This window comes from Rhinichthys klamathensis, unplaced genomic scaffold, assembly GCF_029890125.1.
Source record: "Rhinichthys klamathensis goyatoka isolate OS25496 unplaced genomic scaffold, OSU_Roscu_1.1 h1tg000003l_1, whole genome shotgun sequence".
Lineage (NCBI taxonomy): Eukaryota > Metazoa > Chordata > Actinopteri > Cypriniformes > Leuciscidae > Rhinichthys > Rhinichthys klamathensis.
Window position 1 is genome coordinate 5,666,645 of NW_026606556.1, and position 14,112 is coordinate 5,680,756.

Sequence of the window (14,112 nt, forward strand, 5' to 3'; positions counted from 1 at the left end):
TACTAAACCATTACTACTTAGAATAGGGTCTTGACCCAAGTCAGACTCAAAACAGGGTCCCCACTAGCCAACAGCTCTGATGCGTCATTCTGTAAAAAGCACACAACAATGGAAGTTTAACAGAATGACGACACTGCCCTTTTCAATGCAATGAAAGTAAATGAAGACCAAGGGCTTTCAAGCCCCAAAAATGGCAAACAGCAGCATAGGTTATAAGATAGCTTCATATGGAAAAAAGGGACATTTTTACTGATAATCTTCTCCTCCACCGCATCTAAGGCCCATTTACACCTGGTATTAAGATGCGCTTTGGTCGATCGGCTAGTCGAAAGCTAGTCGAAAACGCATTTGACCGGATTGCTTTCGTAGTGTAAACGCTCATGTGTTCAAACAGCCACAAAAGACCGTCTTCTCTCCGTCTACTGAACTAATGCATAAACATTATGGGAAGAGCACTAGCCAGACGGGATTTAAACTTTATCGGCTGAAGTCCCAAGTTTGGTTTGAAGATGAAAACCATACCAAGCACAATGTTCTCTCACCATTCCTGATTTCTAACACACTCACAGCGTTCGGCTGGTCTTGCGGTTGTCAGAGCCGAAACTAAAGCTGATGATCTGTATGTTTTTCCGTCGTCTCCGGTCACGTTCATATGTAAATTCCATGAGCTTATTTCGTTCATTAGATCAAAAGATCTGAAAAAGCCTATAGATTTACCCGCCCATAAACCCTCCCCTCAAATAAATCAGGACAGAAGTGGTCGAAAGTGGACAAAAGAGACAGATTAAAACAACAGTTGTAAACGGGAATGTGTCTCCCTCGTCTACTTGTGATCCAATCGACCAAAACGTATCTTAATACCAAGTGTAAACAGGGCCACATTCACATTCACATTCACATATAGTATGTTCAAATATGGTACACCAAGATGTATCATCACAAGACAAGATTTTTCTCACATAAAGCTATTGTATGTCAGAAAGACTTGGAATAGTGTGTACATGTTATATGGACAACAATTATGGTACTTTCCCCCCCATTTTTTTCAGCTTGACAGCCCCTAGTCACTATTCACTTTCATTGTATGGAAAAGAGCAGCATGTTACCACTGGTAGGTATTATGTAAATGAGCTTTCCTTCCTGCATTTGAGAGACAGAGGAGCTCAGGGGAGTCTGGTGAGACCTTGCCTCAGTCAGCACAATCAGATGCAATTGTGAAGCGAAGGCTTTTATATATTTGTCACAAAGCCATTGATGATAATTGCTTTTGACTGTGTTAGCAGTATCCTGCTGGTCATTGGCTTCCTGAGTGCACCACACCAACTGCTGCCACTACTGCCAGTGCTGCTGATTATGATGCTGAGAGCAACGGTGGTGATGTAGATAATGATGATGATTTAAAATAGATGACTCTAAGAAGCCAAGCTGACGACTCCTGGTGTGCTACTATAATGTGTCTCGGTTGCTAGCTTTCTACTGGAAGGTAGACCGCCAGACAAGCAAGTGACTTCCTGACATGCTTTATAATGTGACTGCGTTCACCTGATTTATATAACCTGATATATAAATACTTCTGTGGCGAGCAGGCCGGTGGTGTGATTACTAATGAGCGCCACCTGCACGAAGCACCGGTCTCGTATCTCTCAAGGAGGAGCGGAAGCATAAAAGGAGGAGTGACGACAGTGAAGGATAAGAGAGGCCAGGCCTGGACTATTTTATTTTATGTTTATGTTTTATTTTATGTGACAGCAGTCGTCCGTGAGGGGGTGCTGTCTTTTACTTTCGTTTTGTATTTGTTTATTTTATTATTAATGCTGTTGAATGTTCGCCGGTTCCCGCCTCCTTCTTCCGACAACATCTAACCTTGTTATATATATATATATATATATATATTGTGTAGACGGACATTTCCTACAAACACCAAATACTAACCCCACCAACATGTGGAGAAGCAGAGCGTACAGCTCAAATGCCACAAGATGCGATCAATCAGTATGCAAATTTCAGTAGGGATTATAAAGATCTTTACAGAAGTTGGAGCAGAACACTAGTGGCTGTTATCTTAGTGCAAACAGAAAGGAAAAAAAAAATCCCTCCCTCCATCTATTTGACTGAGAAAAGTCCCTGTAGGCAAACACTGAGGTGTTAATGGATTTTACCTTGGGATGTGGGAGGGCACTGTTGGCCATCATACACAGCAGTAGTGGGGCTGGGATTGATAAGGAAGGGTTGGCCTCTCTGTGGGTCGTCTGAGGGTTAGCTACCACACAAGGGAATTGCTCTTAGATGGACGATCAGGTTAAATGGCGATGTCTCAGTAGTATCTGTAGACTGTGTCCACTCGGAGACCCAAAGAGTAGGTCCACTGATTGGGGAGGCGTGACTGTTCTCACTGAGCTTATTGAAGGTGTTGGCAGTTGCCATGACAGCCAACTGAAGCAAACATATAATCTTTCCTCTGGAGACCACATAATATAGTTTTCTTTCTGTAAACTGGCATGAAAGTCTTCAACTAGCACTGTCACTCGTAACATTTTAAGACCACTGTGATACACCTAAAAACAAAAATAGTTTAAAGTAAAAACTCATCCAGTAAACCACTTTGGTGATAACTAAAGTTTTTATGAGCTTGGAATTAACCGTTGATGGGAGAAGGGGAATGGGATCAGGTGTGAGCCAGTAGCCATGTCACAAGCACAAATTCTACCCAGTACATCAAAGCTCAGACCAAAATATCATAATTAGTACAGTTATAGACCCCACAGTCTTAATACAGCAAAGGAAGCCACATCAAAAGCTATATTTATGTCACAAATATTTTTAATGTGGCATACATTTATGTAGTGTACACAAGAGCAAGAAAAAATCAATCATACGCTTGAAAATTCATACCAGTACAACTTTGTAAAACGCCAAATTTTTTAAATCACAGGCAAAATAAAAGAAAACCTCAGGTAAGATTAGGCTAGACTGACCATAATAACACAGTTTCCATGTTTTTGCAAACTTTCATGGATGATGTCACTTTCGAGCAAGGCCCAGTCTCATGGTTTGCGGTAAAGTCCTCTACTAATAACTATTTAATGAGGAACTATGCTACATTTTGCAACAATGCAACATGAACAGAGTAAGCAGTGAGCATCTGAATCCTGAGCAGCTGTGTTCGTCATTAAAGCCCCATGGCTAATGAAATCACTGAGGTAGGACTCACTGGTCATGCAGTAGTTAGCCTTGGAATGTGTCTACAACAGTTTCATACTCTATTAACATCAATGCACTTACTTCCTCATCACATGACTAGACATTTAAGGTCATGTGACATCCTAAAACACTAGAGTTAGAGAACAATACAATGAAAACTTCTGGAATCTATACGCTCGATATTAGCTGTGTATTATAAGGTACATTAGTGCTTATTTGCCTTCAAAGTATGCTCTCTATATATGCAGATATCTAAGGCAGCGTCCTACCACCAAGTGAGTGACATGCAACGCTCTATCAAGGCTCGAAATTGCGACCATTTTGGTAGTATTTGCTCCTGAAATTTAGTCTGTGCGACCTCAAAATATATTTGGGAGCATTTGAGCGAGTGTAAATAATTGTTGTGGTGCGACCTGTTTTCTAAAGATCAATCGTTACCGTAATCAGAACCGACCGTTTTCGCAAAGAGGAGAACAAAGACGCGCCAGCAGAGAAAATCCTGTAACAGGCACAGCAAGATCATTGTTCATCATGCTTGAAATATAGGAAGAAAAATCGAAACATTTAATTGGAGTTGGCAGTTTATATGAATGTATCTCCGAAAGGGAACTTACTGTCTTCAGAAAAGTTCCGATGGCATTTACTTTTCCTCTTATCTACGTATAAAGTCATGTTTATAAGCGCAGCGCTGCTTTGTATACAGCGGTACACAAAGAAACCGCTGCTTTGCAATAAGCGCCACCTACTGTCAGAGAGTGAATGCAGCAGTCCGTCTGCTGTTTTTGTCTTGCCCAGGTGTGTCTTAAATCCTATAATTAAATCAAATTGAAATAAAAAACAACTGCTCATGCTACATGTGAGTAGCTATGGAAGCTTTTTTCCGCCACTGAATAAAAAAAAAAATAATAATTGCGACTTTTTATCTCACAATTGCGAGATATGACGTCAGAATTGTGAGAAATAAAGTCGCAATTGCGAGATATAAAGTCGCAATTCTGAGAAATAAAGTCGCAATTGCGAGATATAAAGTCGCAATTCTGAGAAATAAAGTCGCAATTACGAGATATAAAGTCGCAATTCTGAGAAATAAAGTCGCAATTGCGAGATATAAAGTCGCAATTCTGAGAAATAAAGTCGCAATTACGAGATATAAAGTCGCAATTCTGAGAAATAAAGTCGCAATTGCGAGAAAAAAAGACAGAATTTTGTCTTTTTATCTCACAATTCTGACTTTTTTTCTCACAATTGCGAGTTTATATCTCGCAATTCTGACATCTTTTCTCAGAATTGTGAGATATAAACTTGCAATTGCGAGTTATCAGGCCAATTCGAAGGAAAAATAAAAGACTAAAAGACATTCTGTGGCGGAAACAAGCTTCCATAAGTAGCATCTTTGTTTGGATCATAATTAAAATGCAGTGGTACCTCTAATTTCACATGGCTACATATCTTTTTTGTTTAAGACATGCCACTAGTTAGGCATGTTATAGAGCAAATAACAAATACATTTGCTTTAAAAAAAGGCAACCAGTAGCAGAATAGGCCCATTTGCTTGTAAAAAACAAACAAACAAACTATCAAATCGATAATGTTCTACCCTAAAATACCTTAATTTATGCCCATATAGACTGACTTGACCCTGTTCTTCCAACCCTTTCATATAGAGTTTAATGACAATGATGCAGCAGTTAGCTCTTAAAGAATCTTCCAAGTGACTGACTACTCAACCACACCGCACACGCACAGCACTTTTTCAGGAGAGCATTTGGAAAATGTTTCACTTCCCACTCATCAAGTGACACCAAAAAGAAAGGAAACGAAAGGGGAAAATGTTTTAGGGGTTGTGCACACTCATTCACACATTCTAATGTTCTCTGGATAGATGACTATACTGTTACTAATATTAGAACATTACTAATACACAAATGTTAATAATACAAGATCACAGATTTTCTTATAAGATGCAGTATCTCCTTCATCATGGCACGTACTGCATCTTTGTGAAGCAAATGTATTGAGTAATTTGTACAATCAAAACCAGCAAATCAAAGATCAGTCTCAAATAGTATTTGTGTATTCAATATATAGAGAAATGAGTATTCAAGCAGTTATATTATAGGTTATATGTTTGAGAGTGTATTACCTCTTACATGTCCAACCAATACAAATACTGAATTGAGCTAAAGATAAATACGATTTTTTTTTCACTATAAATTATAGGGAATACACTATAATAAATTCCATTAAAAACAACAAATATTGTGTATATATAATGCTTAGTCGCTAAAAACAGCTTGTCTGATGTGTGGGTGCTTGTCACATAATAATGACAATTATCTATTAATTTCAAATGTTAATTATTTTAATTGAAACAGCATTATTTGCTGAGTGAAGCTGTCTGGAATGTTTCTGTTTTGGTGAATATGATATAGTGCATGAAAAACTAATTATAGGAGTATTTAAACAGTGGAGGGAGACACACCATGAAGTCATCCACGCACACAGGTTGTGAACAGAACCTGTACTGATGTTTGGAGGGGCTAATTTATAAATATATTTATAAATGTTGAGTGAAAATAGTTTGAAAACATAAACAAAACCTGTGGCATGTAAGCTCAGAAGCACGCTTCCTGTCATTTTGACACATATGACATCAGAGAGCCAGAATAAGCATGATGCGTGTGATATTCAAGAGAGTTTTGCAACAGGAATGAAAAGAAAGCAAGTAAGTAAGCAGGAGAGCAGTGGTACTCACCGCAGGCACGAGTAGCTTGTTAACCTCCTCCACTGCACGCTTGAGCTTGATCTCAGCCCGGTTCTGGGCGTCCTCCACCGTGATGAGCACATGGAGGTCCTCATTCAGATGCTCCCAGTTGGGTTTGCCTCGGTTCTGTTCCTCCTGGACAGAGAGGGGGGAAAGTTTTAGATGCACTGATACTGAGCACAATGTTGACTGCTAGAATCAAGAAAGTGCAGAAAGGGTTCAAATAATGTTGTTTCTTACGTAATAATTTTAAGACATTTTTGCAATATTTGCCTGCTGCTTGCGCAAAAGGTAACACTTTACTTGAAGGGGTGTGCATAAGACTGACATGACACCTTCATAACCATGACATGACACATGTTATGAATATGAAGGAAGTTTTATGCATGTCTATGACAACTGTCATTAAGTGTCATTCGCTCAATTATGAAATTTTTAATGCAAATATGACATTGTTTGAGATGTCTTTGTTATGACACCTTGACATAAACCAATACATCATAACCTGTCAGTGTCTTTGTCATGACAACTTGACATTACTAAGACAACACAACCTGTCATAAACATGACATAGCAGATTAATTATCAAACTTAAGAAACCACTTAGCTTTATTGGTTAACATTACATTAAACTGTCATGTGGTTGGTTTTGACATTGGCTGTCATGAAGCCATTATAACTGTTTAATGACAATTTCAATTTGTACCACTGTAGTTGAGGTCACAAAAAATATTCATGACACAGTTATAATGGCCCTATGACAGCCAATGTCAAAACCAACCACATGACAGTTCAACTTAATTTAATGTCAAGTTGTCATGACAAAGAGACTGACAGGTTATGATGTTTTGGTTTGTTGTCATAACAAAGACATCTCAAACAATGTCATATTTGCATTAAAAATGTCATAATTGAGCGAAAGACACTTAATGACACTTATCATAAACATGCAAAAACCCTCCTTCATATTCATGACATGTGTCATGTCATGGTTATGAAGGTGTCATGTCAGTCTTATGCACACCCCCTCAAGTAAAGTGTTACCATGCAAGAATATTTTTTTTTCTTTAGAATACTTGGTTACTTTTGAGTGGCTATTATTGGAGAAAGATGCTTTTTGCTCTTTCCTGGGTGATGAACTGTAGTTATGGCATCTACCAGCACTGGCTAACAGGACCATTGGTGTGTTTTTTGTCTTGAAACCAAACTTGGGTCTTCAGCCGAGAAAGTTTAAATCCCGTCTGGCTATAGCGCTCTTCCCATAATGTTTACGCATCCGTTCAGTAGGCGGAGAATAGGCGTCTTTTGTGGCTGTTTGAACACATTCGACCACATGAGCGAAGCAATCCGGTCGAATGCGTTTTCGACTAGAAGTGGTTGAAAGTGGACAAGCTCAAAACGTTTTAGACTCCATTTACACCTGTATTTAGCGTCGTCAACTTGTGATCTGATCGACGAAATTGCATCTTAATATCATGTGTAAACAGGGCCTGATAATTCCAAAAAGAAAAAGTGCACTTGAAATACTCGGATGATACACTTGATTAGCTGAAAGAAAGGCTTAATGACAAAATGTATAAAGTTCATACACTAGATGGTAGAGTACAGAGTGCGTAGTATAAGTGCATAGTGTATAGTGCGTCATTTGGGACATGATTCTTGGCCCCTTGGCAACAATGTATGTTTTCACTGGAAATACAGTATATGTGTGTTTGGATATGATGAAGTTCAAGAAGGAACTTGGGGCCTGTCTCACCTCCCACTCTTGCTGTCGGGTTTGAAACCTTGATACACCAAAGTGCAACAGCAAATCTAATAAAAACACAGACTACAACAGAAAGGGATGTGAAAGTAAAAATAAAACGGAGAAGCTGCTACTTTGTTTTACTGTGCTCTACCAAAGCAGAAGTCAGGATGCCATGTATATGTCATCCTGTGAGATGCGTCTCTAAAAAAGTAAAATTCATACAGTCTCCAGACAGGCAGTGACAAAAGCTTCACAGCTAGCAGAGAGAGGCAACAACAGCATGAGCGACAAATCAAAACTAGTTCTTCTAGCTCAGCAGTGCTCACAGTTTTTTTTAAATATGCTTTTAACTTAGCTTAATATACAGAGTCAAATATAAGTACGCCATTTGTAGAATGATTTAGCTGAAAAACATACACATTGTGGCTCTGAGGCACTTTCAAAACATTGGGGTTTGTTTGAGAATCTAGACCAGCACACAGCAACAGCAGCTTAACCAATGGAGTGAGTTGGGGGCGTGGCTATCTGTTTAGTCAGACCAATGGCAGATGAGAAGCAGTAGAAGTGTTTTGGAAACCTGGGGCACGTTTAAGTTCAAAACGGTGCGCAACGTTTTGCTACGGTTTCCGGGTTGAACGTCATGTTTCGTGGAAACGGCGTGCACCGGTGTGCACCGGGGTTTGAGATGCGTTTTCTCTTGTTTGGTGGGCGTGTCAGAACTGCAGTCCAATCAGCAGCAACATGTATATAAAGCACGCGGTATTAAAGTGAACTCGCACAATGGGTTCAAGGAAAGTCATTTACAAATGTGTTCGATGCAGCTCGGTATACGCAACAACTGAGGATATTAGAAGACATGTTTGTCGTAAGTTTTATTGTCAAAATATAGGATATCAACATAATGATGTAGTTGTTTATATTTTTAGCTTCATTGCAAGTGTATGACATTTGGTATAGAAATAAACAATGGTAATTAAGTGCTTTTCCTAAAAATGAGAAAGAAAATACAGGGTATTAAACCAGTATAAACTACAAATAAAGTCAGTATGTGAGGCTAAATAGATGTGCTTTAGTCTGAATTAGGTAAGATGTGCTTCCATTACAGTTTTCACAAATCCCTTCACTCGACTGGGATGTTCTCTTGTGTTCTGGGCGGCAAGTGCAGTAACTGTAACATCGGGCATATTTTGTAGTATTAATAAACAGATATTTATACCGACTTCATCAGGCTCCGAAAATTCTTCACAAAGAACACGAAGAATGGCCTTCTCAGCTGCCATAGTTGCAACTCTTGCGTCATCCTAACAGTGTGTTCAACGCATCACCGTTTCTGTTTAAAAAACGTTGTGCAACGTTTTGTCGGGGCTGAACGCAGCCCTGTTTGGAAACATTAGTAGGGTCAGTATGCGATCGCCTAGAAAGCATGTAGTAACATAATAGCAACCCCTCACAACACCTAATAGCAACTGCATAATAAAGCCCTGGAAACCCTAGCATTATGGTGACGAATTTGGACAGTCAAGTATCACTCACATTTTCTTCAGACAATAATATGCAGTTTTGTCTGGTGCAGCTAGTGGAGCAGAAATATAAGGACTTTAAAAACTAAATTGTATGACAGAAACTTTTGGTTAAAAGGCGTTGAAGATTGCTGAGGGCAAACTGCTTAATTGATAGAAACCCAGCACACATTAAGTTGAAGGGGCTCGTTACACTTTTCCTACACTGCCGCTTTTGTTTGTCTGCATTTGGCTTGATTTGCCGTTTCTCTAATTTTCATGTAGGATTTCACAAGAGAGAAAAAAAACCAAGATCTGATTTATGCAATAATCAGATATGCAAACAGAGCTCGTTTTTTCTCCCCGTGACTGCAAATGGGAAGTTGATGGCAATCAGCATCTGCGTCTATGTTCCCGCGTTCTGCCTGCTGGTTTTCATTAAGGATCCATTGTTGCCCCTTTCAGTGCGAAGTAACGAAGGGGAGAAAACAGGGGTGCGTATCGCCCAACACACTCATGATTTATCATTCAGGACGTTGGTGTTTGGGTGTTATGAGGTCACTTCCTTTTTCTTTTTTGTTCGGCCTCTTGGTTTCGCTTGGCTTATTTACTTGGCTTTTCTTAGTTGTGACAAGTGCTAAAAATTGATCTTCTGAGGCTGATTGTCACACACCCACAGCCACGCTGTCAATAACACTGGGCAGAGACAGCCAGAAGGGACTGCGTGTGTATGCATGTAGTGTCAGTCTATCTGAGGGTAAGAGACACTTGTTTTTCCCGCAGTGACAGGCTGGTAGCCCAGGTGACGCTCCTTCAACGTCCGAGGAAATATGTCCAACTGCGAGGCCCTCGACTAGGCCTTTGTTTACACCTCTCTCCCCTCGTGCGCTAAAGCGTAATCAATGTCCATAAATCCATTGTCCTGCTCTTTTGTAATCCTTCCCGAGGCAATAAAGCCTCTCTGAAGGAGCGCCGACCCCTCGGTGGAAGGCTCTGGGAACTAATATCACGGCTGGGGTGGGAGAGGACGATGAGTAAGGGGGGGTGTAATGAGGTATATTTCACCACAGTGACCATGTTTACATGCAAATCATTCTCTGATTAAGGTAATATATATAATATATATTCTGGTTCACCCTTTAAAGGGTTAGTTCACCCAAAAATGAAAGCTCTGTCAGTAATTACTCTCCCTCATGTTGTTCCAACCCCGTAAGACTTTCGTTCATCTTCGGAACACAAATGAAGATATTTTTGATTAAATCTGAGAGCTGGATCACTCCTCCATAGGCTTCTTAAGGGATCGAAACTGGCCGGCCCAAAAGTTATGAAAGACATCGTTAAAATAGTCCGAGTGACTACAGTGGCTCAATCTTAAGTTTATCAAGCGACGAGAATACTTTTTGTGCGCAAAAAAACAAACAAAAATAACGACTTTATTCAACTAATCATTTCCTTCTCTGTACAGCCGTGATATTTCACGTAGTGGAACTGCGCAAAGCTTCTAGGTTGCACGTCACACTCAGGCTCACTATTGTCCGACGCTGGTCATGTGTGTGATAGACAGAATTTTCATTTTTGGGTGAACTAACCCTTTAAGGTTGCTCTTGGGACTTCAATTCAGTGTTAGTAGTACACTAATTTACATCACAGTAGTTCACAGTAATTGAATCAACTCATTTATTCTCATTCATGTCCTTGACAACAGCACAAAAAAATGGCTTTCAGCCATCTGTATATTGATTCATGTTCATTTCTTTAAAGGCTGAAATGTGTAATTGTGTTGATGTTTAAACATTCTCATATTACGGCTTAATGTGTAGTGACAGCTATAAGTAAACAATTTGTATGTTGATTTCCATGAACACTGTGACTCTTCAAAACATTGCTTTGTTTTGTCAAACATGGCAACGTCGCCTCAACCAATGTTGGGAGTTTGGGGTGGGACTGCCTTTATATTATTATAAAATCTGTTTGAAAAAACAAGCAAAGAAACAATACAAACCCAGAAAGTCCCCCCTCATTCTGTTTGGTGACGAACACAATTTAGCTTTAATGTTTTTAAACAGTTCTAAAAAAATATGCTCTATAACTTTCACAAACATCTCTTTCTCATAGCATTCAGAATAACATGCGTGTTTAGAATTCAGAGTAATACTAGGATATGAAAGCTGTCATATTGGCTTAATTGGATTATGGAAATCAAGTTACGGCTTATGGAACTGCAATTTTTTGCCTTTATTTAGATAAGACAGTAAGAGGACAGATATGAAGAGAGGGGAATGGGAGCCAAGACTCAAACTCGTGTTGCCCAAAGTGCAACCGCATGTTGGAGCACTTCCCCAAATGGCTATGGCTCTAACAATTTGAAAAAATTCAGATATTAAGATAAAAATGTAATGTGCATGTAAACATGGTCAGAGAGGAGTAATATTCCATGGCTCATGTTTTGATGATGCAATGATTCGGGTCTACTGATAGGGCTGGGCGATAAAACGATAATGATAATTATTGCCTAATATAAATTTCCTCGATCAAATTATTACAAGAGTTCGATAAATGTTCAATATAATGTTTATGCGCAGCTCGAGCTTACTAGAGAAGATGCGTTTACTGGCTGATCGTCTCGGTCACATGACCACTAAACAGTGCTGTGACATCCAGCGAGAAGCTCTTGAATTCAGCAAATAACTCAAATATCTCTGTGATTTAAACTAGTTTAAAGCAGTGCAGACTAACAGGAGAAACACTGCGTGCAACCATACAGTCAGAAGGCTTTTCAATCTACAAATCACCATCATTTACCATGGATTTACTGTAGTAACACTAACTGCACCATGGTATTGTGGCAGAAATGTGGGAAATCCATATCGAATTTTAGTATATTATTATTGCAGACATGTATTTAAATGTATTAAAGGAGTAAAGGAATATAATCACAGTATTTTATTGTGATTAAGCTATAGCATTTTTGCATTGATACTAAATAGGCTACTGTTTTTCATACAAATAGAAACCATATAGATACATTTTACCATAGTAGTGAGGTGCTATACGTGTGGTTTTAACCGTGGTTAATGTATGCAACTATGGAAGAGCGATGGTTAATTTTAATAAAACTCAAACAGTCAGAATATTTAAATGTCACCATATAAAAATGAGGTTGTTACAGTTTTTTACAGATACAGTTAATGTTTTTGTTAATGACCATACATTTACATCTGCATCCTAACTCACTGCTGTCAAATGTGCATTTTTAAGAAACATGTAATATTGTTAATATTGCAGCCTGCACTGCAAACTGTGCTGAAGATACGCATCAAAATACAATATTAACCGTTAGCACATTTTTCTATTAAGGAGAAATGACTGGAAAAATGTAAAGAACTCAAAAACGTGAAGTCGTGTTTGTCATGTTTTGACAATAAAGAGTAGTTTAACACCACAATTAACCATCTGGTTTCTACAACTCTCACTTAGGAGTGTAAATATGCCTTCAAACTCGAAAGAAATAAAGATTTGACATTTATCGTGATAATTATCGACTGATATGTAAACATTTATCATGAAATTTTTTTTTGGTCTTATCGCCCACCTAAAAGTCTTCATGGCTAACTGCTCAAGGACAGACAAACTTGATTGTACAGTGTCTACATTTAAAAAACTCCAGCACAGCACAGAGAATAGCAAACACCAGTCTCGATCGGAATAGATTTAGAAGAGCGACAGAGGGCTTTGCCCTCAAATCCAGACGATTTGGTGGTGGTGTAAAAGCCTAGTTACATCAAAGCGTCTTGTTAGGGGATTTAAAGAACGAAAGAAAAGAGGTTCGCAACCTGTGTCAGAGATATTTCGTCAGATTTTCTGCCAGACAAACACATAGAGCAACATTTCAGTTCACAGTTGTACTCTCACACTTGAGTTTCGGTTCATTTCTGAGGATTCCATAAAGCCTTGTTTATCTTTGTATATTATCACATGTTTGACTGATGCTGGATTTGGAAGTAGGAGCAAAAGCAATATGTCATTTTCCTTGCATTATGAATTACTAGTATGTGTTATTGATCATGCTTGCTGTAATGCAACATGAAAGAAAGCTATGTGATACAACGTGACAAATGATATATTTAAATGTAACTGGACAAACATTTACAATAACTTTAATAATTTATCATTACAAATGCGATGAAATCTTGTGAAAGATTAAGATAGCCAAAAGCCTTATAGTATTCTCCTAAAAAAGGTTCAAGAAACACAGAATTCACAGGAACAATAATGATATTTCGGCCGTGTCAGCCGTGACATTTCCTCGAGAGAGTGTATAATAAACATTAATATAGTCAAACTATGTAGCAGTTTGTCAGTTCTGTCCTCCTCATTCGTCTTTTCTGTACTTTCTGCCACTTGTGCAGAGATAGTAGCCGGACTGAGTTTAGAGAGATCATATCATCGGTCCTGAGGTCTACTTAATGTTAGGAAAGTGTTTTGCGTCATAATTTATTTTTTCATGCCCATTTTCCAGCCTCTCTCTGACTCTTACAATTAAACAGGCTGTTTCATACAGGCTGAGCTTTAAGACTTCAACATCCTCTTCGCATGTGAACTGAGAAACAGAGCTTTCCTGCTAGTTTGCTGTCAGGTCCAGGTATTTAAGCGCATCGTATTTGTTTACTTTATTTCTTTATTTGATTAAATCTGACTTAAATCCGCACACACAGCATACAGTGTCCGTTCCACCGTTGCTAACATGGCATTTCAGCGAGTTCATCATTAATTAAACTAAACTGCAGTCAACCAAACATAAAACAAATGAAATGATCAGCGCTGGTCAGCGTTCCCACCGCCCCACCAAACACATATTTTAGAGGAATTACACTTTTTCATGGATGATATTGGAACACGAG

At 38.8% G+C, this 14,112-nt stretch overlaps 2 protein-coding genes across 7 annotated transcripts in view; one reads left to right on the forward strand and one right to left on the reverse strand.

The window, feature by feature from the left end:
- LOC130084729 (zinc finger protein 184) overlaps nucleotides 1-14,112 on the forward strand; it is a 230,809-nt gene that overhangs the window by 69,419 nt on the left and 147,278 nt on the right. The gene's annotated exons all lie outside the window — the stretch shown is intronic.
- The window catches only part of LOC130084739 (KH domain-containing RNA-binding protein QKI), a 125,851-nt gene that overhangs the window by 32,839 nt on the left and 78,900 nt on the right, over nucleotides 1-14,112 (reverse strand). For all 5 annotated transcript variants that reach the window (XM_056250218.1, XM_056250200.1, XM_056250191.1 and 2 more), the window contains exon 4: nucleotides 5,957-6,100. In XM_056250218.1, the coding sequence (XP_056106193.1) occupies nucleotides 5,957-6,100 (144 nt within the window). The remainder of the gene's footprint in view (nucleotides 1-5,956; nucleotides 6,101-14,112) is intronic.